Source organism: Chelonia mydas, chromosome 24 (assembly GCF_015237465.2).
Source record: "Chelonia mydas isolate rCheMyd1 chromosome 24, rCheMyd1.pri.v2, whole genome shotgun sequence".
NCBI classification, from domain to species: Eukaryota; Metazoa; Chordata; order Testudines; family Cheloniidae; genus Chelonia; species Chelonia mydas.
In genome coordinates this window covers 9,411,967-9,437,446 of record NC_051264.2, presented here as the reverse complement: position 1 = coordinate 9,437,446, position 25,480 = coordinate 9,411,967, and the positions used below count along the sequence as shown (strand labels likewise).

The 25,480-nt window shown below is 41.8% G+C and overlaps 1 protein-coding gene across 9 annotated transcripts in view; it reads left to right on the top strand.

Moving 5' to 3' along the window:
* Positions 1–24,893, top strand: part of GABPB2 (GA binding protein transcription factor subunit beta 2) — a 33,077-nt gene extending 8,184 nt beyond the window's left edge. For 3 of the 9 annotated variants that reach the window (XM_043535124.1, XM_043535126.1, XM_043535125.1), the window contains exons 4-10: positions 777–971; positions 2,367–2,517; positions 5,191–5,304; positions 6,773–6,958; positions 8,454–8,596; positions 18,722–18,848; positions 21,176–24,893. In XM_043535124.1, coding sequence (XP_043391059.1) covers positions 777–971; positions 2,367–2,517; positions 5,191–5,304; positions 6,773–6,958; positions 8,454–8,596; positions 18,722–18,848; positions 21,176–21,456 — 1,197 coding nt within the window. In that variant the 3' untranslated portion in view covers positions 21,457–24,893. Of the gene's footprint in view, positions 1–776; positions 972–2,366; positions 2,518–5,190; positions 5,305–6,772; positions 6,959–8,453; positions 8,597–9,799; positions 16,882–18,721; positions 18,849–19,946 lie in introns of those variants that run through there. The other 6 variants (XM_007068128.3, XM_027830304.3, XR_006287317.1 and 3 more) reach the window with 5 other exon arrangements.
* Positions 24,894–25,480: the final 587 nt, after the last annotated feature.

Genomic DNA, 25,480 nt, shown 5'->3' with positions numbered 1-25,480 from the left:
TAAGAGATTTGACAGCATGTTGGGTGGGAACCATGAAGGGACTTAGACATTGCAATGCTGAGCGTGATGGTGGCACTTAACTTTTAGGTGCCTAGACACTCACAGGAACAACACTGTGATCCACAAAGCTGGGCTAGACGTTTCTATTCCATACAATGAATGAGGGGAGATAGATGTGTTAGAATGCAATCCACAAAAGCCAGCATGGTAGGCAGCTCCACCGTAAGGTACCAATGAGAGACGCTAATGAGGGGGGTGTGCTATGCTCCGCTCTTCTATTGGAGATAGGTGCCTGACTCTGGGCTGCAGGGAGGCATCTGTCTATGAATGGGAACCTGCCACTTAGAGTCGTGCCTCAAGCACTTCTGAGCATGCCTGCTGGATCAAGCCCTGCATGTGTCTTAGGCAGCTGAATGTCTGTCTTCCCCTTTGTTCGAACCATGTTCATGCTGGGGCTTTGGTGGGAGGTAGACATCCAGCTGCTCAGAGGGCTGTGCACATACCCAGAGGCAGGAACATAGGTGCCAAGGGAACTCTTACTCTGACAAAAGGAGGCACTGACTGAGTTTAGGCACCTGTAGGGTTTGGCAGGAGTTTTGTGGATTCCAGTGGAGCCAGAACTGGGACTTAGCTGCCTAAGTCTGGGATTTAAGTGCCGAAGTACCTTTGTGTATTCCACCCTTTGTTTAGCCTGTTTCTCTGTCTCTCTTGAATCAGGGAGAGGCCATGCTTTCATCTACTGTGTTTTTTTCAGTGCAATTCTTTTTTTCTCTCAGAATGGTGCTGATGTAAATGCCAAGGACATGTTGAAGATGACTGCCTTGCACTGGGCAACAGAACACAACCATCGCGATGTTGTAGAGTTGCTTATAAAGTATGGAGCTGATGTTCACGCTTTCAGCAAGTTTGATAAATCAGCCTTTGATATAGCCCTGGACAAGAACAATGCAGAGACTCTGGTAATGCTGCAGGTGGGTTAAGGAGGAAAAATGTTAGCTGATAATTACAGGGAAAGTACGTTATCTGCCTACAGAGTTTGCCAGTGCGATGAGAATGAACATTTTCTACAGAAACTTTCTATTTTACATACCTGAATCAGAATTGTGGTAACTTGTATAAAATATTGAAATGTCAACTGATATTAGTTTCTTCATCACTGAGATAGTAGATTTGGAGAATAATGTCCCAAATTTCTGAGCTGCATTAGTTTTCTTTGCATGCACACAGTTCTTCAGAAACTCTGCTTCTGAACTCATGGAATTGGCTTTTTTGTTGTTGGAATGTTTGTGGAAACATGCCTCTGGGAAATGGAAATGGAAGAAGCAGATTATTTTAATTTTATTACAAGATTGATTAGTTAATGTTTGGAAAAGGCTATTTAGATAGTGGGCTTGATTCTCTGTTGCCCTGCAACTTGTGTATTGATTTACACTAGTGTAAAACTGACAGGTTTCAGAGTAACAGCCGTGTTAGTCTCTACGTAAAAGAATAAATGGACACAAATCAGATGTCAAGAATTATAACATTCATAAACCAGTCGGAGAACACTTCAATATCTCTGGTCACGTGATTATAGACATGAGAGTTGCGATATTAAAACAAAAAAACTTCAAATCCAGACTCCAGTGAGAGACTGTTAAATTGGAATTCATTTGCAAATTGGATACAATTAACCTAGGCTTGAATAGAGACTGGGAGTGACTAAGTCATTATGCAAGATAACCTATTTCCCCTTGTTTTTTCCTACTCCCCCACCCCTTCCTCAGACGTTCTTGTTATACCCTGGATTTGTGCTGGAAATGGCCCAACTTGATTATCATACACATTGTAAGGAGAAAGAAAAGGAGTACTTGTGGCACCTTAAGAGACTAACCAATTTATCTGAGCATAAGCTTTCGTGAGCTTCAGCTCACTTCATAGAATCATAGAATATCAGGGTTGGAAGGGACCTCAGAAGGTCATCTAGTCCAACCCCCTGCTCGAAGCAGGACCAAGTCCCAGTTAAATCATCCCAGCCAGGGCTTTGTCAAGCCTGACCTTAAAAACCTCTAAGGAAGGAGATTCTACCACCTCCACTTCATCGACTTGCATCCGATGAAGTGAGCTGTAGCTCACGAAAGCTTATGCTCAAATAAATTGGTTAGTCTCTTAAGGTGCCACAAGTACTCCTTTTCTTTTTACTGGTGTAAAATGCTGCCATTTCTGATTTGGTAGTATTTTATACCTACTTTTGCACCAGTGCAAAGCAAATACAATTATTTGACTACACAAGGTGCAGAGTGGCAGAGAATCAGGTATGGGTGCCAAGTATTTCTCTTATTGGAGATGAGATAAAAATGTGTGCCTAATTGCATTTTCTTCTTAAGGAGGCAATGCAGAATCAGGTGAACATGAATCCAGAGAGATCAAATCCTGTCACAAATACAGTGACTGTTGCCTCACCATTTATCCTTGCATCAGGGGACGTTCTCAATCTTGCTAGTTTTGTTTCTTCAGCAAACACCAAAACAACCTCAGGTAAGATTCTGTGAACATGTAGGCGAAAAATGTTTCTCCAAAATATTTCTTGTGTAAAGGTTTTTAGAAAGCTGCGTCTCTCAATTCAGTCTTCTGAATTGTAGAAGGCAGATGTTCCAAGTTAGTAGAGAAAGATCTTTAAAACATATTGGAATGCACCAAAATACACACTTTATCTGTAAAAGATAATGGGCTAGAACTTCAGCTGGCATAAAAAGCCTTGTTCCATTGAGTCAGCAGAGAGCTTTGCTATTTTCACCAGTTGAGGATCTGGCTCAGTATGTATTATAAGCAATAAAATAGAACCTTCATAACTTGGAAAATGTTAAGGACTCAAACTACAACGCACTGAGAGTTAACATAAGAACAGTCCATACTGGGTCAGACCAAAAGTCCATCTAGCCCAGTAAGTATTCTGTCTTCCGACAGTGGCCAATGCCAGTTCCACTGGTAAAATTTGAGTAGGTAAGATATTCACCATTTGGTCCCTAATCCCTAAATTTGTCAAGGATTCATTCAATACTCTGTTTTATTACTTATTAACTGGAAGAGCAGAGTGAGTCATCTTGTGTATTTGATTGTTAAATAAGGAAACAAATGAAAAATCATTGCAGAGAATGTATCTTGGGTGTACAGATTACTCAACTTATTTTTTCCTAGCCAATAGGTTAGAGATAATATACAAAAATGAGGAAGCTAGTTATTTCTGTAAATTTGTCTGAAAAATTCATTTAAGGCCGAATATAAATTCTTTTCCTTACGTGAGACTTTATAACGTGTTGTTTTTTGTTATATTTGGGAAATCCAAACTACTGTTTCTTTTCAGTCTTAAGGAGGCTTCTAAATACAAGGTTTATGAAGCAAGTTGAGGGCCTGACCCTGCAAACACTTCTGCATGTGAGTAACTTTTGAAGCTAATGGGACTGTTCACATGCATGAGTGTTTGCCAGAGTTGATTGGAGCAATATTACAAATGTGGATGTTTCCTGTTTTCAGTTCTAAGGGCCCAGTGCTGCAATTGGATCGGTACAAGTGGCACCCTAATCCTGTGTGTGGCCCCATTGACTTCAGTGAGACTCTGAACTTACTTTGAGTAGAAACTTTCCATGTGGTTTACTCCTTTAATAAATAGACAAATCCCATAATTAACACTCCCCTCCTCATCTCCTCCCCCCCCCCCAAAAAAAAAAAAAAAAAAAACCTGAGGATTAACAGTGCTTCACATGGATAATGTCACACCTTTCCCTAAAACAAGGACATTCCTGCAATATATTTACCTGGTTAATGTTAAAAATATGAAAAGGCCAATATATTTTTTTTCCCCATTTTGTTCTTTTTGAGTTGCCACACTCTAAAACTTTACTCCTGTCAATAATAACTCCTGGTCTGTTGTGGGGATAAGGGTTTGCTGGCCCCATGTCCTTAGCTTTTCCCTTATTTGCCCATAGAGGGCACTAGAGACTGTACTTCAATCACAGCAAGTAATAGTTTAACTTTTTTCACCAGTTAAGACACTTTTTGTACCACTTCTTGCTCGTAGGTGACTAAAAAGTTTATTTAAAACTACAAATTCCTTAATGAGGACAAATGTCTCTTACTTGCCTGAAGAAATTTTGTTCAGAAATAACAGTTACAACTTTCTGAAAATAGCATATTGAATATACTAATTTTGGTCCCACTTAGATGTCTTTCTTCTGTTCAGTCAGTACTGTATCCAAGTGTAATGGGTTACTGTGCTCAGTTGAGGGAAGAAGCTTCTCGCACTGGAATTGGGATGATTTTTATTCCTTGCACAAAGCGGAATCTGCAGTCCAAGAACTTGATATGCTGACTCTGATAGTCCCTTTGTTGCGTTTCAACTGACTGGCTTATTTTTTGAAGCTGGTTTTCAAACTGTACGTTGAAATTGTGAAGTGGTTATAATCGACTGATTTAGCTTTCAAGAAAAAACTCAGTTGATTTGTAACAAACAAAATGTGTGTTTTCTAAAAAGCAGTGCTGAATGGAGTCAATACTTTATAGATTGGCAAAATCTCTCAGTAAAAGAATTTGGGTTGTATAATTAGCTTATGTCAACAGGTTTTTTTAAAAAAAGTTCAGCATTTGCAATTCTGTAATTGAAATTAATGTGAGACTGCAAAGTCAGGTAAAAATTAATTAGATGTATAGCAACCACTTTTGCATAATGCTAATGTGTTCAGCCTGTGTAGTCAGACTGCATCTAGTCTGTGCTGGTGAGGCCCTGTATTTTGATCATGTGTGGCTTTTGAAAACATTGTTCACATCTGTTCAGAATGAAAGCTAAGTGTGGTGCCAAAATCTGGATTTTGATAGCCCAGTGGATTACCATCTGGCCACTTGTAGGTGATCTTTGTGACAATGCTGGAGTAAGTCACGTTAGATTTACTCAATTTAATTTCTTTGCATTGTTTCAAATACATTTATTTTTAAATCCAGTGAAATGAATATTAAATATAAGATAATTATTTCAACCATGTTCTAAGAACAGTATGTGGGACTGTTTCAGATCTTGAAGTTATGTATGCTAGGTATGAATTGTAGGCTGGAAAAACTGCCCCAGTAGAGCAGTAGGTTTTTTTAGTAAAGTTTAATATTATAGTAGAATACTCCGACTGCAAATCTCCTTCACTTGCCTTCATTTCCTCAAAACAGGTGATTCCCGTGTCTCTACAGTGCAGTTTTCAAACTCAACAACCTCTGTGCTTGCCACGCTTGCAGCCCTCGCTGAAGCATCTGCTCCCCTTTCCAATTCAAACAGATCTTCAAGTAAGTGGAATGAATCTGGTGTTGACATCAATATATTTAATCCCTAGTGCATCATTTGCAAGAAATCGTAAAGAAATTGGGTTACTTAAGTATAGCTTGTAAAAAGGATTTGAATTCATTCAGCATAACTCGAGAGTTGCAAAGTGATATAATATTTGGCAGCAGTTGCAAGGCTAATAGATTTATCTGTTATCATAGCTCATAGATATTTCTACAGACTATAGTTGCTCCTTTGAATGAAGCACCAAAGTTGTTTTTACTAACCATTCTTTCATTCTATCCTGTTTTGACCTGGATCCTGTTAGAATTGTTCTGTCCAGCTAAGTGTTATAAAAATAGAATAGAACACAGCTTGTATGTCTGTCAGATGCTCCTTACTACACAAATATGGACAGTGATATTTTTTCAAACTCCAGTTTTACAAAGCAGTTTGGAATGATTTTATCGCCACATCGATATTTTGTGTTCCCCCGATTTTACAATGCCTCGATTTTATTTAGTTTGTTTATTTTTAAACAAGTGTTAGGATTTCTTGAGGACTTGGTAACATTTGGGTTCTTTTTATGCATACCATAGAGCCTCAATTTTATGAACAACCATTTACAGGAACCATTTTTCCTGACAGTGGGGGGTGGGAAATAATAATGGTAAAAGTGATGTTGAGCGAGTTGTCACCCCTTTAGGTTCCAATGCTATCAGTGTATTGGAAATTGCTTTGCAGTGGTTTTGAAGGACAAAAAGAAAATAATTCATGGCACCAAATTGCAATTTATGCACTGTGCCTGCTGTAATTTTGAGATGTTCATAGAATTGAACTTTCTGATTTTATGAACTCCTTAGTCCCCAATTAGTTTGTAAAATGGGGTTCTACAGTACTTTATTCTAAAAAAAAATTTTGTGATGCTTAATGGCAGTGATTCTCAGCCTATTTACCATTGTGGGCCACATATGCAGCTCTCTGTTATGTGGGCTTTATCCACACAATATATATAGTACCTACATGGCCCTGAGGATGTCACGTGCCACAGCTGTGTGCTGATTGGGTCATGGGTTGAGAACCACTGGCTTATGATGTATTTACAATGTGCAGTGTGTGAAAACCACCAGTTGACTTTAGAATTATCAAGTTGGCCATCTTTTTTAAAAAACAAACCTTATGTAATAATCTTTAACATTTGAACCCATTTTTTTTCAGGGACTGAGTACTTTTTACTGTATTCGTTGTATTTGTGAATGCTGGTGCTTTAAATTCATCTAGGTATCTGAAGAGAATTATTTTTACCATTGAAAAGTTGCTGGGGTTGTATTGGTATTTTATTTTGTCCACTTTAGATTTTTAACATTTGCCGATTACTCCATCCTGGATGCTTCAGTGTTTGGGGTTTTTGTGCAGTAAACATTGACTCATTTACGCTTATTTTTTTAAAAAGAAAAAGCTAACTCGAGAGTTTTGCTCTGCTTTCTCCAGCTAACACAGAGGAAATAGTGGAAGCAAATTCTGTAGATTCTGCAATACAGCAGGTGGTTGGTAGTGGAGGTCAACGAGTCATTACGATAGTAACAGATGGCGTTCCACTGGGCAGTCTCCAAACAGCCATTCCTACTAGTGGTATCAGCCAGCCGTTTATAGTGACCATGCAAGATGGACAGCAAGGTAAGAGGCTGCTGAGTTTAGAAAACTGTAAGCCCGTTTTAGACTTTCCTGATGTTAAGGGGGGGAAAAAATAGCTATGGTAGATGCATAGACCTAGACTTAGGTCTTTGAATCTCAGGAAACTAGGGATGGCGGGGAAAGGGGAAGGAAAAATGATGAGGCCATTACGTAGTTCAGCTTGCTCATAATGTGCTGCTACAATTCGTACCTTCCAAGTGAGCTCTCTAAAAGAATGGAGAGGAGAATTAAGGTTTATGACTGAGGCTAGTTACATAATCATTCTACTTTAACACAGATAAGCACAGTGCTACATTTTTATACGAATATTAATAGTTGAATTAAAATGAGTAAAACATGTATAATAGAATTTATTTATGGTAAATATTTATTAGGTTATCTGGTGCATTCCCACCAGCTAGGCTAGGATTGTTTCCTACTACATGATTGTATGTGTCCTCTCCAATCTGGATTTAAATAACTCAACCAGTTGTGCTTCTACCAAGATCCATTGGGTGATTATTCCAGAGTCTAAATAGAACTTGGTTTTAAGACATTTTTCTTGATTGTCAGGTTAAGAATACCTTTTCATCCCATTACTCTAATTGTATTGCCTTAGACCATCCTAATCTGTCAGGTTCACAAACCAACACACCTATGTAAAGTTATAGGTAGTTTAGAGATGTGCAGACCAGTCATAATGAATGACTTATTTTCATTTCACCTCTGTTTGCAAAATGTCCATGAATGGAAAGCAATTTTCTCAAATTTATTCAGAATTATTTGCCAAATGTCTACACGTAATTATTGATCTGTAGCTTGTCTGTCAATGTTCCTGATTAGAACTCTTTTGATAAAACACAGTAGTTCATATCTGGAAAATTCACAAGTTTTATGTACCCTCTTAATTCAATTGCTATACTAGTGACAAGAACAGGATGATGAAAGAACTATAGTATTCCCTAAAATAGGGAGTGTTTTTAACAAAAACATTCACCTTTGCTGATTTAAGATTCTGCCAACTAGTTTCAGAGCCCATTCACCACCTTTCAATAAATGGAACATATAAGAAATGATCCTGCAAGATTCAGAGTGCTTTGAGAATGCCCTCAGCACCTCTTAGAATTGGACCCACACTTTTTCCAGAGAGTGCTCCAGTTGTCATTTTCCACTTAATTGAAATGTAGAAGTAACAAGCTTTGTGAATCCTCTGCTGATGGACGTAGAGCTTCTGATCAAGTCATGGGTTCGGTTTCCTTGTTCAGATCTTGCATTAAGACATCCTATTTCCTACAGCAAGAAGAAAGGTGGTGAATGGGCTCTGAAACTAGCTGGGAGAATCTTAGGAATTGCTGATTAAGTTTCCCACCACTTCTATGCGGAGCAGCACCTCTCTCCTACATTAATTTCAAAGTAGTCTGTCTCTGGATTTATGTATAAAAGCATCTATAATCCATTGTATATTCATTTCCTGCATTTAATATTCCTTGACTTGTAGTTCTAACTGTACCTGCTGGTCAGGTTGCAGAAGAGACTGTTATTGAAGAAGAAGATGATGATGATGATGTAGAAGAGGAAGAACATCCACCAGCGAAGAAGCAAAAAGTTGACCCAAATGTAAATGATTTGGAGGAAAACAAGGTAAAAGTTCCTGTTTATAACTTTCGTAGAAAGTGGGTGCAGTCTAAAGTATCAGGAAAGGAAACTCCACTGAACTGAGAATGTGGAGTTTCAAGTATAGTTACAAAATAACACTCAATATAAATGATGTGGCCCAAGTTGATTTTAAATTTAGTCAGTGGTCATGCCTTTGCCATTTCTGAAAACTCTCACTATAATGTTTCCCATTCTTTCTGCTCAATCTGTGTGATCAGTTATTAATATGCAATACATGAATACCACCTAACTCTTATGTAGTGCTGTTCATTAGTAGATGTCAGATGCTTTACAGAGAAGGTGAGTATCATTGTTCCCATTTAAGGGGAGGGAAACTGAGGCACAGAGAGGGGGAAGTGACTTGTCACCCAGTGGCAGAGCAGGGAATAAGAACCCAAGTCTTCTGCATGGCAGTGAAGTGCTCTGTCCACTAGGCCATGGGGCAAGTAGTGTTAGCAATTGAGTCACTGGTGGTGGAAGGAAGATTCTCTTCCAAGTCGCTCTTTGTGTAATGTCAGTTTTTGAGCCCAGGCTATTGAGTTGAAGCATTGTACTCTGCTGTATTATTTTGAACTCCCTCTAAAACTGCAGTGATAAGACCCAATGTGAGACTGACCTCTCTTCACGTTCCAGTTGCAGTTTTAAAGAAAGTCAGATAACTTATCCAGCACCCTCCATTTGGAAGGATATGTACTTTTGCTGGCAGAACTTACCTTTTGATTTTGGGGGCCACTAGGTGTTCTTTTTTTGTTTAGTCTATTTTTCTATCCCTCTCCCCAGTTGCCAACACTGTTGCTTTTGCATCTGGATTATAATGAAATATGGAAACCCCACAAATCCATCCTTATGGGGTCACTTATACTAGAGAACTGTCCCTATCCTACCTTGCTGAAAAGACCAGCAGACAGTTTCTGCCTTAACATATACCCTGTGTAACTTGATTTCACTTTAACATAGGCCAGTAATCAGCCCTTAGGTGATAAATCTCAAACAGGGCTGGGTTGTACCAATGAGTAGAGGCAAAAGGCATTGTATCCCTATGCCCTGAGACATCCATTATCTCTCTATGCACTTGGTCTGTCCTTTCTTACCTGTATCTAAGTATTGTGTATTAGTGCTTGCATCCCAGATACAGGCTCAAGCTGCTGACTCATCTGGGCACTAGTCAGAGGCTGTCTTGTTTTGTAGGACGATAACGAAAGGGAAATGTTACAGCAGCAGTTGCAAGAGGCAAACCGAAAGGCGCAAGAATATCGAAGCCAGCTAATGAAGAAAGAACAAGAAGCAGAGCAATACCGGCTAAAGCTTGAAGCCATGGCAAGACAGCAGCCCAATGGTGCTGAGCTTACAGTGGTTGAAGAGGTTGCTGAGGTGGATGCAGTTGTGGTATCATCGGAGGAAATGGAAGGGTCTGCAGCCACTGTGGTGGAAACAGAGCAGCCTACTGACATTGCTGTGGAAACTGTAACGGCGTAACCTGTGGGTTACCAACTCCGTTTTAAAAGGAAAAAACATTATTTTAAAGGAGATGCTGTTGACAAGCAACATTGTGAGCTAAGGGGTCTATTGAAAACCCTCCATGCAACTGGAATATTGAAGAACTCAACTGCTTGTGTGGTCCCATTCAGAGGGATAAAATCTCTCCTGCAGCTCATAACATTAATTTGCTTTGAACACAAAGCCAAAGGTGCTTTTATAGTTTGATGTTGAGAGAGAGGTATTTTTAAAAGTACCCTAATAAATTTAGCCAGCAAGTGACCAACAAGCCTATTTTGTGACATAGGTCTATAATGTGGGAGGGAAGGGGATGGGGGTGGGGGAGAAGAGAAGTACCTCATTGCCAAAGTAGCTGGTAATAGCGCTCAGCTGCCCTGAATTTACTGCACTGAAAACAAATGTTATGCAATGACATATTTGCACCCTTGTGTGTAGTTCTTATCCGATTGGAAACCACAATTTGGAGTCTCACAAAAACAGTCTGTTTGGGGGTATAAACTTTTCATTAAAAAGCTGGCTTTTATTGGAAAGCAAACGTCGTTGCTGAAATGAAAACACTATTGACAACATCTTCCAAAGCCCTTTGAGAGAAGGTGGAAAATGGATTGGTCTCTGTAGATGATAACGTTTGTTTCAAAAATGAATCAAAAATATAGTACTCCTACAAGAACAAAGCACAGGCTAAGTTTGCATGAGCTCTTTAGCATTTAAGCAATTTGAGATATCAGGGAATATTAAAACTGCCTTTTTTTGGTCTGTCTTTAAAAGAGCTATCTACATCTGAACCCTTGACTACCTAAAGGGATACCAGGTAAAAATTAGACCCTTCAGTTTTATGAAACTTGGTCAAGTTTTCTTTTTAGCATTTTTGTGCTATACAATGGCACCAACTCTGTTTATGTATGCAAAATAAAATGTCTCTGAAGTTGTGTTCTAAGACAGTCTGGGAGGTTGATATGCTTCTGTTTGGAAGTGGGTAGGCATCTCACATCTTTACTAATCAAAATTGTCCATTTTAAATATACTAAAATGTTTGTTTGTTTTTTTTTTTAAACAAGTGACTGATCTTACTATTAAATGTTTATGGGTGTTTTTTCTTTACTATTTGCTTGCAGACCCATAGAGTAAAGAAGTTACCTATATCTGTTGCCAGTTGCAGGCTTGGAGATTGTATTTTAAAGTGAGAGACGTGTATCAAATGCAGAACTGTCTGTCTTTGCTGGTACAGGACTGAAGCAAAATTATTGGAAGTGCTATGATTAACTGTGGGAACTATTGTTTACGGTATGGTAGTCTTAATAAATGATCATGAGTAAAGCAATTTAAATTGAGGAAAAACTTCACAAGAATGTAGCCTGACCAGTTTGCTGCAGAATTTAGAAAGTATTAAATCACTTCTATCTTGAAAAACTGACATGCCACAGAAACTGATACTGCTTTCTTGACAAGTTTTGAAAAATTGGTCTTCCCTTTCCAAGGCAAGTATTGTTAAATTCATGGCTTCAGTTTGCATAATGCAGTCTCTCCTGCTTAAGTTCTGCTGTTTGTGAGGATTGGCAGTATTCATGGTGGTAATTCAATTTCATGGTTGCAAAGGTCTGTCTTGTATTGTTTTTTCCCTTATTTCCAGCAGTGTGTGTCCAGATAATGTGGCTTTGTGTTGATACAGATACCTCTTTCATTACATTTTTTTTGTAGCAGACATGCCCAAGTTAGGACATTTGAGATGAATGGTGCAGACTTTTTTTAGTCTACAAAGATACTAACTTCTGGAGTCCTGAACTGTAATCCTGGGCATGGTCATAAGTGAAAATGAATTGGCCTCTGTGTAGCAGAGACTGGTTCACATCAGAAAAGCATGGCTCAAGTTCATAGGATAGTGATTGCCCAAGAGTGCTTTCGACTTGATCACAGTGACATTGCAGGTCATGTCTTGGGACGAGCTGTGGAGGCCTGTTTGAATCAGGTTTTGCTCTGTGTAGTAGTGTTAGTCTCTCGCATTAATGAGCATGAGATTGGCATATATTTAAAAAAATGTAACTTCAGCTGTCTTTGCAGCTTGAATCCTATAACTATCTATTCTGAAGCAGTAGCATCCAAATATTTGATCCATTTCCTGTTCAAAATGAATTGCCTCTGCTCACTCGGGAAATGTGAGGTGCTTCAATCTTTCACATAAATTATTTTTGACCATGCATTTTGGCCTAAAAGTTCTCCATCTATATATATTGTACCAAATTCTACCATTACACCCATGCCCCCTCATTGTCTCCGCTTGGATTGAATGGTTGAAATAGAGCAGAATTTGGTGTATACGTCCACACTGCAGAGTAAATGTGTAAGTTGTATTTATTCTGTACATACGCTTACAGTGCAAAGCTTTCTTTTAGATAGTGCAGATAGTACACTGTGCCTTTAGAAATGAAGGAAGAACTATCCATTGTAATGATGGATTAATGTAAATCAAATAGTTTTAATTTGGTAGTCTTATTAGAAAAAGAATGACTACTTCTGAACAGAGATGTTTCCTGATTAGGAGATAAGCATTGTTTAGTTTTCCTTTGAAAGAAAGAATTGTAGAAGCTAGGTCTCTTCCAACCCTTTTGGTTACCAGTCCATATCCCTGTCAATACAGGGCTACTATATTTTCTGAGGTTTTGCTCAGTCTCATGTTAAATGGCACAAAACTGGGGTATCTGCCAGTTAGGCTTTGGAATAATTTCCTTGTTGATTTCACTGTTGGGAGTTTTTCTTCTTGTCTGGATGGACTTCTTAGGAATGGTTTATTTTGTTGAGCTCCCCATCTTCCCCCAAAGTGATTGTTGGTTGCTGGAGTTATAAATCAGTAACTAAGGGATCTTATATAGTCACTCTGATCAAATCTTTGCCTCTGTGCAGTTTCAGTGGAAGCCATGAGAGGGACTTTGACTCCTTGTTGGTAGAAGATAGGAGAGTCAAACTCTTCTATTTAAACTTTTCCTCTATTTAGTTCTTGTGGATAGAAGGTAACGGTGAAGAGGCCCAGACTTTTAGAAACAAGCATACGGCTTTGGACAGCAACTTCAGAATGAGAAACAAAAAGAGCTAAATTTCTTTGATCAAGCCAGTCACGGCTAAAATATCATTCTATGAATCTTGGTAGTACCCAGATTCCTCAACTGAGATTGAGGACATGTTGCAATAGGTGCTGTACAAACGCACAGAATGCAATGCCTACCCCTAATTTTTAATCTAAGAAAGGACAAGCCAAGCAAAGGCTGGTCAGCGGTATAAACCCAGTTAAAATAACCATTAAAAAGAATTTAAATGAAACGAGGTCCTTTTTGGAAAGTTGCATTTCACCAAATTCTGAAGTGTCTCCTTGGAGATGTGGTGGATGTAACAAGAATCGAAAAGCAAGATTCAGCAAAACGTGCTGTCAGTCCTCTCACAGCTTGATTGGGGATAGGAAAGAAACTGGTTTATAAGATGGAGAGGTGGAAGGGGGGGAAATGTGAGCCGAAGTTATGAACAGTTTGTTGGAAAGAGTTTAATAACCTGTAGTCTTATGGACACTTGCTATTTGCAGAACATACAGGTAAGAGTGTAATCTGCCATCCTGCAGAAAGACATTATAGCAGCAGTGTCAATATTGTAACACAGCACACTGAGTTCAGTGCCATCTTGACTCACATTTTATATATCCGTTCTAAGGCCATAACCTATAAGGAGGGTGGTTGCACCATTTATGCATATACCCAAAGTAGGAAGTGTGTCCAATATTCATCTTTCTTTTAACATAGTGGCCCAGAGTCACCCCTGCTATAAGCCCCCTAAAATCAATGGAGTTACCAAGATGAATTTGGCTGTGTTTTCGTCACTTATTGTAGTGCAATTAAAACTTTACAGTCCATAAATTTCAGAAACATTTCCTGGGTTTTTTTCTCTGAAATATTGTGCAATTTAAAGATATGCCCTGGCAGTTCAGTCCAAGCAGAAATTTTGTATGTGGTGTGGTTTTTCTTGTTTAAAACAGTTGGCTAAGTTTTAACAGTATTTTAGTGGTTGTTTTCACTAACCGCTTTAGGAAAGACTTATGAAACTACTTGCTTTGTATTGTAAAAACTACCATGGGACTTACTGGTTTTATGTATCAAAGTGCATTTATTTATAAGCAGTGTAACTATTTATAAAAGACTTTATATCTTTTTCCAAAAGATGTTTTGAGGAAGGCTTTAATAATGGATTTTTTAAATTAATGAAAGTTTAAAGAAACAGGACTCCTAATTATTTTACATTGTCACTATATACGTCAATACTATAAAACAGAACCAGTGTTTCCTCTGAATTGAAAAATACATTAATTTCCTTTGGTTTGTTTTCTGTACATGTTACAATTGTCTGAGCTGAAATTTTTTATTGTACACTGTGAAATTGCATCACAATGGTAATCCAGAGAGAATTTGATTCAACAAAATGTTTACAGATTTAAAGGGACACTGTCAAGTTTAAAATTATATTTGCCTGAAAATTGTGCCTACTGTAGTTACTTGTAAGACCTAAGATTACAATAACTGAAAAGCTGGCAAAAAAAAAGTCTGCATTTGACAGCACTTTGTGTATAGTCATTTTAACTGTTTCCCCTGTGTTTCAGTTTTGCTTAAAAGACCCTTCTACTGAGAAACAGAACGCCTCCTCTCTCTCTCACACACGCACACACTCTCGCTCTTTTTTTATTTAAAAAAAAAAATTCTGAATATACTGTTTGAGGGGGCTGGGATTTAAAAATGAGTCAATTTTTTTTAAAGAAAAAAGCACAGTATTCTTTTAATGTTGTATGGTGTAAAAAATTCACCAGTTTGTGTTTATATTTTAGAAGTTTTCACACACCATGTCTGAATTAAGACTGCAGCACATGATAGATGCCCAGCATTCAAAAACACAATTTCCAGCTTTTGTATGGCCTTATCCATGGCAGTTATATGATGAACGCTGGCTTTTGAACAGAGAGGCAGTGCTATATTCTGGTTAACGAAGGCCTAGGTGAGGCTACGTAGATATTTTATGGGTTGTTCTTAAATAAGGGACAGGGGGAAAATGTAGAGATTTGTCTTACGCCCAGATCCTGCCAGCCCTTGTGCATATGAGTGATGTTATGCAGGTGAATAGTCCCACTGAAATTGTGCCTGGGTGTTTGCAGGATCAAGGCCTGCATTAGCTCATCTCCTCCAAACGTCACAGATTTTTAATAGAGCGATAAAGGATTACAAAAAGTTTAAAAGCCTAAAATAAGCCCTTCATCTTAGCCTGTGTGCAGAAAGGGAGCTATCTGTACATAGCACTTAATTAAAAAAAGAACATAATCCTCCCACACAACCTGCCTGAATTTCCAACTCAAGAGACCAATGTACAGGTTCTGTCTTATTTTTGGATTTGCATTTCTGAGTGGGAGAGGCAGGAGAAATTTGACTGGTTTCAAATGAACGTGATTCAAAACTGCTATTTTTAACTTAATTGGTTTTTCCTTTTTTATATTAAGATATTTTTAGGTGACTAAACGTTACCCTGAAGTAAAAGAATCCCAGAATGGAAACACAACATTTAGCAATTCAATGGGTCTGCACACACAGTCCTTACTCAGGTAAAACTCTTCGAAATCCATGAGATTTGCCTGAGTCCTGACAGTAGGGATTAGGTTTTCACCTGCAATCTAGTTTAATTCACATCCATTTAACATTCCTCATATGAGGTGAACGTGATTTGGTTGTAATTGGGATAGAAGTTGAGTTGTGCCCCGTGTCTATTTCTACATCAGTGGTTCCATTATTCTAAACAGTGACTTAAACTTTCCAAAACTTCTCCAATGGAGAGGAAAAGAACATTAAGCAGGTTGTGTAAACTTTAACCAAACTCTTAGATTCCTTTAGATTTTAAATAATAAATGCCCACCCAAAAAGCTCTTGTGTACTCAGATGGGAAATTTCCTATCGGGGAGTAACTAAAGCCGTTCTGGTATAACTTCCCTGTGTGGACACATTTTTATTGTAGAATAGTGTCCTCACAGGGAGTTACACCAGACCAGTTATTCCACTGCAGCTATGCTGGGAAACTTCCCCATGTAGACAAGGCCTTAGGTTACGTCTACACTGCAATAAAAGACCTGCTGCATGGCTGTGGCTGGCCCAGATCAGCTCTCTTCGGCTCGGGCTGCAGGGCTAAAAATTGCTGAGTATGTGGCATAGCTCCAGCCTGAACCTAAACATCTATGCTGCAGTTTTTAGCCTCGCAGCAAATCCTGTGAGCCTGAGTCAGGTGACCTGGGCTCTGAGACTTGGTGCTGTGGGGTTTTTACTGCAGTGTAGACGTACCCTCAGTCACTTAACAAAGACCTCTTGGAGTTTTCCTTTACTCTGCCACCTGCACAGCCTGACCAGTGTTCCCTGGCTTATCTTGAGGCTTGCAGTTCTCCAGAGAGAAATGCGCAGATTCTGTAACCTTACCTGTATCAGATCAGAATTTTTAACATCCTAGGGGTTGTGTGTATATTTATTATCAGTATGGCAGAATGCTATTTGCCACTTCATTGCAAAAACTCCATCACAAATCCAATTAGCACTGTGATTAAGCATTTAAGTGCCCAGAATTGTAAAATTCTTAATAGCTTTATGTACAGGATGCCTTTAGAAAGCTTAAGTATTCTTTTTATATTTAGAATGTTTTCAAATGTTAAATTTAAATGTGTGTGTATATATACATTTTTGTACCATGTTTCCTAATAAAATGCCAGTCATGTATATGCTTGCCTTTTTTCTTACATTCAGTATGGCTTACTATAACATTTGTATCTGCATTTGAGATTTTATTCAGCATTTTGGTACTGTGATTAAAAATCCCATAGGACTTTTTTCCCCTATGAGTGTATTTCTGAACTTTCAGTAGCAAACTGTTTAGTGTTGCTGTGAGCTGTTAAACGCTTTTCTGTTCCACCCCAGAGGTGGCTGTATTTTAGTAATGAGTAAAGCGATCCCAGATCTCCACATTCCTCTTGGACTCTTGAAGAGGAACAAAGTGATCAAAAATCTCTGCAGTATCTCTGCCATGCTGTCAGATTACCTCCCCAGTAGTCAGAGGGGTCAGAACTAGTGCCCATATCTGATGCACAAAAGGGTTGTGCTTTCACACTCCACTCAGCACTGGGAGAAAAGATTTATTCCATCTACCCTACCACAAAATATTCAGGCTGCTACAGTCCTTTGAGAGTAGGAGTCAAGTTTTGATCCCTATTCCCTTCTCCCCCATGGATTTGCTCAGTAAGTTTCGACGTGGTTTTTAGCTTTGTATAGAACTAGTATCTCTCACAGCTGTACCATGAGGCTTAATAATATAATGTATTTATTTCTTCAAATGTTTAAAATCCTTAGCCCATGCTCTCCTCTACAGTCTTGACAAAGAACGGGGAAATGTGGCTTTTGCAGCAGGTCAACAAATCTGGGCTCTGGGAGACCAAAGCAGGAGAGGGGAATGAATTACAAAATCAAGGCTGCTTCACGGAGAAAGCCCTCTTGTTTATACCAAGAGTCTCTGCAGAGCTGAACTGTAGCAGTGTACCATGTGGAGAGAGGGAGTCTCTCGAGACAGTTTCTGTAGCACTTTTAGGCTGCAAATCAAAGTATATTAATATGTTTATTACATGTGGATTTCTGCATGATTATGGGTGATTTGACCTCAGCATTAGACTGAGGGCTGAATTCTGTTCTGTTACATAGGTGTCAAGCCACTGACTTTAGAGGAGATACTCCAGATTTACACCTGTGTAGCAATAGAGCAGGCTTGAGCCCTGGGCTTTTCTGCAACTGATAACTGCAGCAGCCGCACAACCTCCTTGCAAGGAAAGACTTCACAGAAAGACTATGTGGCAGCTAGTGTGTTTTGTTAAGAAATAGATTTCTGTGCATCTCATTTTTCATACACTTCTAAATGTCTGTTGATTCCTAACAAATGGATCCAGGTCGCAGAAAATAAATCCTGTCCCTGATGTTTTAAATGATGGTTTTGATCTGATGGAGATGATTTGTTTTGCTCAGAAGAGATTAAACCCTGGGGAGCCACCTGTAGTTAGAATGCCCCTAGTATTGGATTTGTCTGGTTTCAGAGAGGCTGTCTGCTCAATGAGAGAACAAGGAATAATCTTTAAAATTCCAGGTGTATTGCCTCTTTTGCAGTGAAGTATTGACTAACAACTCACATTTTATCGGTAGTTATGACCCATTTCGCTTCTGCTGCCACATTGATTTATAATAGCTTAGATGTTCAACTGAAAATAATTATTTTTCCTGAGAAACCACTGAAGAGTAGCAGCTTGCTGCCAGAAGATGAAAAGCGCAGGGTGGCTGATCTAGGCATTTCCTGTCCCTCCATCAGTACGTTAACAGGTTAGATTTCAAGGAAACCAGTGCTCGCTCAGAACACTAAAATAGCCAGGATTGGCCTCCAGCATAGGCAGCGTCAAGCAAAAAGGCTTTTGGCTTCCTGCTACAGTATGTCTGTAGACCTCTGCTGCCCAGCTGATTCATGTTGGGAAGGGAGGATAGGTAGGTCAGAGCCTCACCATTGTTTCATACCTTTTGTCAATAGGTGATAGAGAAACTCAAGAGAAGAAGCGCTACTGTAAAGCACCTGCCTTTGTCCCAGCGTGGTGCTGCCGCAGCCTGCATGACTCTCTTTACCTTGGCATTGAACCTCACCCCAGAAGTCCCAAATGGTAAGAGGTCCTACCCCAAATGCGTGTGAAATGGTTCCTAATATTTTGGTCTTAACCAGTCTTTCCTCTGCAATCCAAACATCCATTCAACCAGAATCCAGGAGACCAGGCTGTAGGATCCAGCAGTGGAGGGGAACCAAGGTTAAGGGGCAGATCAGCTAGAACCTCAGGGCTGCTCCCCTGCAGTGGAAGCAGCGGGGTGGGTGGTAGAACTGAAAATGTAAGTCCTTTCTCACCTCACCATTGGAGTCAGGGCAGCTGCAGGAGGGGAAAGGGTTAAGAAGTCAACTTGCCCACCCGCCCAAGACCACCCCAACGGTGCCCTGGCAGTTGGGTTTCAGGGGCAGGGAGTGCTACTGCAACCAGATCCACTCATATGCTCCTTGGCATGTATCTTGGAAAGGAGGGGTGAATAGCGCTCCTGTACCTATTTGCCCCAAAATTCTTGTGGGGTGTCCACACTGCCCCAAATCCCTCACCCCTTACAAGCCCCAATCATGGACTAAACATCTATGAATCACGCTCTGCTGGAGCCACCCTTTGTCCCGGGGGACAAGAGAAACAATTATCCACTGTTCAAAAGAAGACCAGGTTCCGCTGGACAGAGACAAATGGTGCCAGCATTTAATGCAGTCGACTGTGCTTTTCCAAGAAGATTGATCTTGGCTAGCTCAGGCGACTGGTAATTTGATGGGGAACCTTTCGCCTCTAAGGCGTGGGTTTGTATCTAAACGGTGCAGCAGCATTTCCAACCCAAGCTTTCAAGAACCAGGAGTCGGGCCCTCCCAAATCATCTGTCTGGCTTTAAAATAATGAGATTTTAAAATACATAGGGTGGGGGCTTTTTATTTGCCTTCTGGTTTTTGAGTGGTTAGGGCTCATATTTTTTTTAGCATTTCTCTTGAATAAGGAGAGCTAGAAACTTCCCTTTTAAAATATATATGTAAAAAATTAAAGCTGAGATTCCCACATAATCACCTGACTCCAGAAGCTGGGACTTCTAAGAAAAACCTCAACAATCATGAGCATTTAGCACCACAAAGAAATCCAGCTTGGACTGTGCTATTTTCTGTAGCTAAAGAGATGTTTGTTTTCCAGGGCCTACTGAGATTCACACTGTAAAAGGATTTCAAATGTTGCCCACCAATCTGCTAAAAAGCAGTTGGGGAAAATGATTGACTCAAGGGGAGGAAATCACACACAAATATTCAGACACTGCTCCTCAGAGCTGAGTGGTTTCTGGATATGCAATGCAAGCAAAAATGTATTGCTACCAACCAATGATTCAGGTAGCCAGCAGAAGGCCCCAGCCCTGCAATTGGACCCCTGTACTCACACATGGATGTTAGCTGCTCCAATATAACTGGGGGCACAAGTTATGAAAAACATCTTTCCTTCTTTTACCCTCCATGGTATATAATGTGTAAACCCAGAATTGGGATGTAGGAAATCTAGGTTCAAAGACCGGGGTGCTCTCTCATCGCATGACCTTGGGCACATCACTTTCAATCTGTGTCTGTGCTTCCCCATCTGTGAAATAACACATCACCGTGGTAAAGCCCTTTGGAGAGCCTTGGCGGAAGGTAGCTGAAATGTGTTGTTTAGAAACCAAGAACTTGGGGCAGCTTTAGAACAACCAGGACTTTATTGATAAACCACTCCTTTCAGGGGGGTTTTAAGCATCTAGATTTGACTTTTGGTTTCAGATTTAAAAAAAAAAAAAAGAAAAATTAAACCATCAAAACAAAGAACGGCCATGTCAGATTTGTAACTGTAGTCAATAAACATAAAAAACTTGCCCCGACATTTCACCGTGAATAGTTGGAAGAGCAAAGGTGACCACCCAAGAGTTTAACACGTGGCTGGGGAGGAAAACCAAGCCACAGCTACTCCTATCTGTGCAGCATACATCCAACCTGTGGACAGAACAGAAGTTATCCCCTTTGATAGTACTTTGTGGACCACCTGGGAGTTAACTGTCAAGTTAAAATGTGAAGACTAGTGTTGCTCATTAGTGAAGGGAGCTATTATCAGAGTTGCTCAGAGACTTGTGAGGAGATGTAAGTCCCTAGATCTCTAGACCTTGGTGACCTCAGTAGGTGCCAGGGTAATCAAATCTGGAAACCACTGCCTGGTCTGACTTGTTGATTCTTATCCCATTTCATCGTCCCCATCCCTGTGATTCTTGCACAAAGACAGAGGTTGTAGGATAGAATGTGCCTTAATTGGATTAGGTTCAACACCACCGGCTGACTCCTCATGTGGGATGACTATGTGACTTCTTGCTAACTGGCCAACTCCCCCATCCAGATTTTCTCCCTTTCTAGACGCAGGAGTGTTGGCCATTCTCAGGTCCCTCCCTAACCTTGCATGGGCCAGCGAGACTCTACAGGTGTACAGACTGCATCCCTCAGTCCACCTCAGAGCTGCGAGAACGAGTGCCATCAGCCGGCAATGGGAAGGAGAAGCCAAGGAGAGCATCGTGCCCGGTGTAACCCAGATGGGGGCTAGAGTTCAGGCGCCATCTGTTGTCCTCACGGAAGGACAAAGCTTCCCTTTTTCCCTAGTGGGACTTGACTGGGGGTTGCATGAGCAGTCAGAGGGCTGATGGTCAGTGCCTGTGGTCACATCCTTCCAGCCAGTAGCACATGCCTAAGGGCTTGCTTTGACCTCAGGGCAATCACCACCAGGGTATGTTCCTATGTGCAGGTAGCATGTTGCCTTGAAAGCGAGAGTCCTGGCAAGCTATGCAGGCCGGGCCTCCTGGGTCATGAGAATCCATCCTCTCCGTTTGTTAAAAGAGCCCCCCTGCAGCCCCAGGCTCGTGCTCAGGGGAGGCGGTAATCGGAAGTGTCTTTCTCCATGTAGTCTGTCCAGATGGAGGAGGGCATGCTCCGGTATGGGTCCAGCAGGATCCGGAAGCAGCTGACAATCAAAAGACCCGGGAAGATGAAGAGAAAGAAGACAAAGATAAAGGCTGCCTTCTGCTCTAAGGTCAGGGATGGGGTCGGAATGGGCTGGGCAGCTCCCGGCATGGACAGGGTGCTGTTGAGGACGTCCTCTGCCATGGTGAGGAGCGACGGGCCTGGGGGGTCGTCACTGGCTACTTACTGGGCCTGCAATCAGAAAGCACCTTCTCACTGATAGATCCCCAGGGCACTAAGCAGCCCCATCCTCAGCCAGGGCAGTTTAGTCCCCCAGGGCTTTGCTCAGCCTGGTTTCAAGCATCCCAGGCACTGGGGCTCCCACCTTTTCCTCTGCCCTATATAGGTGGGGAGTGGCCCTTTACCCAGCTCTAAGGATCGCTGCAGTGTAGGGAGCCATCATGGCCCTTCTGCTACCTCCAAGCCCAGCAACTGGGGCAGAGGTGCAGCTGGAGGGAGGAAATGGGGCATCGGTGGGGTTTCCTGGCTTCTTCCACCCCACTGGGGGTAACAGCTCATCATGGCCACTGCCGCTGGGTAATTTAGAGTTGCCTCCGTACTCCCTCAATTATAATCCCCAGCTCTTATCTGGCACCTTTCAGCAGCAAAACATTTTGCGTGGAGGGCCAGTATCATTAGCCCTATTTTGCAGATGGGGAAACTGGGCATGGCACAGGGAAAGTGGCTTGCCCAAGATATCCGCGCCCCCCCCCCCCCCCCCCCGCCATGACAGAGCTGGGAATAGAAACCAGGTCTCCTGATTCCTTGTTCTATCCACTAGGCCATGCAACCTCCTTTGTGGCAGCAGGAGACACTAAGGTCTCAGAGGAGTTCTTTGGCCCGCTGCTGTTAATTTTTAATCCATTTTGGAACAGCGGGGAAATTCCGGAAGGCTGGGAGGGTGCTACTTGGAATGAGCCGGGTAGGCCAGTTGGTTAGCTTCGCTTCCGTCCTGGGCAAAATAATGGAAAAGTTGATACAGGATTCAACTGATCCCCTGTTAGAGGATAGCAGCACAATTAATACTCTTCAGCACGGTTTTATGGAGAATAGGTCATGCCAAACAGACCTGATTTCATCTTTTGAGGAGCATACCTGTTTGGCTGCTACAGCTAACTGCATAGATGTAACAGACAGACTTTTGTAAGGGGTTTGACTTAGTACAGCACCGCATTCTGATTATGAAATGAGCCCCATACAATCTAAATCAGGCAAAAGTTCAATGGATTAAGAACTGGGTAACTGACTGATCTCCAAGTAGTTGTCAATGGGCAATCTTCATCGCCTGGAGGGGGTTCAGCAGGAATCTGCACTAGGCTATTCATCAATGATTTGGAAGTAAATATAAAATCACTGCTGGTAAAATTTGCACATGACATAAAGATTGATGGAGCGGTGGATACTAGTGCATCCAGAGCAGTCACACGGCACGATCTGGATCGCTTGGTAAGCTGGGCTCTTTCCACCAAACTGTTTTAATACAGCCACATGCAAAGGTATCCACTGAGGATCAAGGAAGGCTGGCCATGCCTACGGAGTGGGGGGCAGTGTGCTGGAAAGCAGAGACTGTGAACAGGATCTAGGGGGCGCGGTGGACAAGCTCTGGCCACGTGCTCTTGGTGTCATGCTGGGGTAAAAGGCTGATGCGATCCTTGGATGTATAAATGGGAGGAATGAGCGGAGGTAGGGAAAAAGAATGAGGAGTCCTTGTGGCACCTTAGAGACTAGCAAATTTATTTGGGCATAAGCTTTCATGGTTCATCATATGTATGCAGTGGCAAATACAGTGGGGAGGTGATTTTACTTCGGTACGTGGCCTTAAACTATATAAAAAAAACCACCCTGATATCTTCTGGGCATAAGCCATTATCCCCTGATATAGAACAATGCCTGTCTCCCACACCCAGCCGCGCTTTCTGCGCAGCCGTTGCACGCACGCGATACGCTAGCACACCCCTCTGTGACTGAGAGTAAAAGAGCTAAGGTAGTTAGGCACCCAACTCGAAGGGCAATTCAGGGGGTTTGAGGCACCTGTCTCCCTCAGCTTCCTTTGACAATAGCCTGTAGCTACATATTACAGACACCCACCCACGCACCCCGCTGGAGACAAGGGCAACATGGAAATGTAAGGTCCGTGGACATTTCCGAGTAACCGATCTCTGAAGGGGACTGAAAATTAGTAAGTAAAATGAGATCCAAAAGCGTCATGACCGAGAAGGCAATAGGGCTCTATCGTTCTTTGGTGCTATTTTGTTGGCGGGTGTAAAGCACTGTGGGGAGGCGGACGGGGGAGATAAGAAATTTAATGCAGGGCCCTTGCTTGTGCTCTGCTGTTTATCTCAGCCTTTAGCATCAGCTCGTCTTTCCACGCCGACAGCCTGGGCCGTGGGCTTGGTTTGGGCATAGAAGGGTTGGGGAAAGGTTGTTTGGGGTGTGTTTAGACCCAATCTCACCTAACCCCAGCGGGGATCCGTGGGGAAATGTCGTTAGGTCTGTGCTCCATCCCGCCTGCCAGGGGAGTCTGTCAAGTGTTCTGAGGGTAAGAAGCTCCAGCAAAGTAGGAATGAAGCTAATAGGAGAGAAGCCAGTTATTGGGGGGTTAGGTGGAGGGAACAGGTGACTACTGGTGAGTGGAGTGGAAGGGGCGTTGACAGTCAGGATTCCTGGGTTCTGTTCCCACACCTCCATGCCTGTCCCAGAGATGGGAATAAGATCCTGACTCCCTCCCCTGCTGCTCTAACCACTAGGCATCCTCTCAGAGCTAGTGGTTAGTCGGGGGGCTTGGGAGGCAGGGCTCCTGGGTGCTCCCCACAGCTCGGGGAGGGGAGTCGAAGGGTTAGGAGTCAGGACACTGGGGTTCCACCCCTGGCTCTGACATTGTGCGCCCTAGGGCCAAAGTCCCTACCCCACTTTTCTGTGTCTCCCCAGCAGGCTGGTAACAGGATAGCACAAGCAAGTATCTGCCAGGCCCTGGACGGCCAGGCTGTCATGTGCTCTCCCGATAATGTCACAGCAAATCTGGTGGCTGGACTTTGTCCTCACCCATAACTATTTCACATTTGGGGACAATGTATACCTTCAAATCAGCGGCACTGCTATGGGTACCCGCATGGCCCCACAGTATGCCAACATTTTTATGGCTGACTTAGAACAACGCTTCCTCAGCTCTCGTCCCCTAATGCCCCTACTCTACTTGCGCTACACTGATGACATCTTCATCATCTGGACCCATGGAAAAGAAGCCCTTGAGGAATTCCAGCATGATTTCAACAATTTCCATCCCACCATCACCCTCAGCCTGGACCAGTCCACACAAGAGATCCACTTCCTGGACACTACGGTGCTAATAAGCGATGGTCACATAAACACCACCCTATACCGGAAACCTACTGACCGCTATTCCTAACTACATGCCTCCAGCTTTCATCCAGACCACACCACACGATCCATTGTCTACAGCCAAGCTCTACGATACAACCGCATTTGCTTCAACCCCTCAGACAGAGACAAACACCTACAAGATCTCTATCAAGCATTCTTACAACTACAATACCCACCTGCTGAAGTGAAGAAACAGATTGACAGAGCCAAAAGAGTACCCAGAAGTCACCTACTACAGGACAGGCCCAACAAAGAAAATAACAGAACGCCACTAGCCATCACTTTCAGCCCCCAACTAAAACTTCTCCAACACATCATCAAGGATCT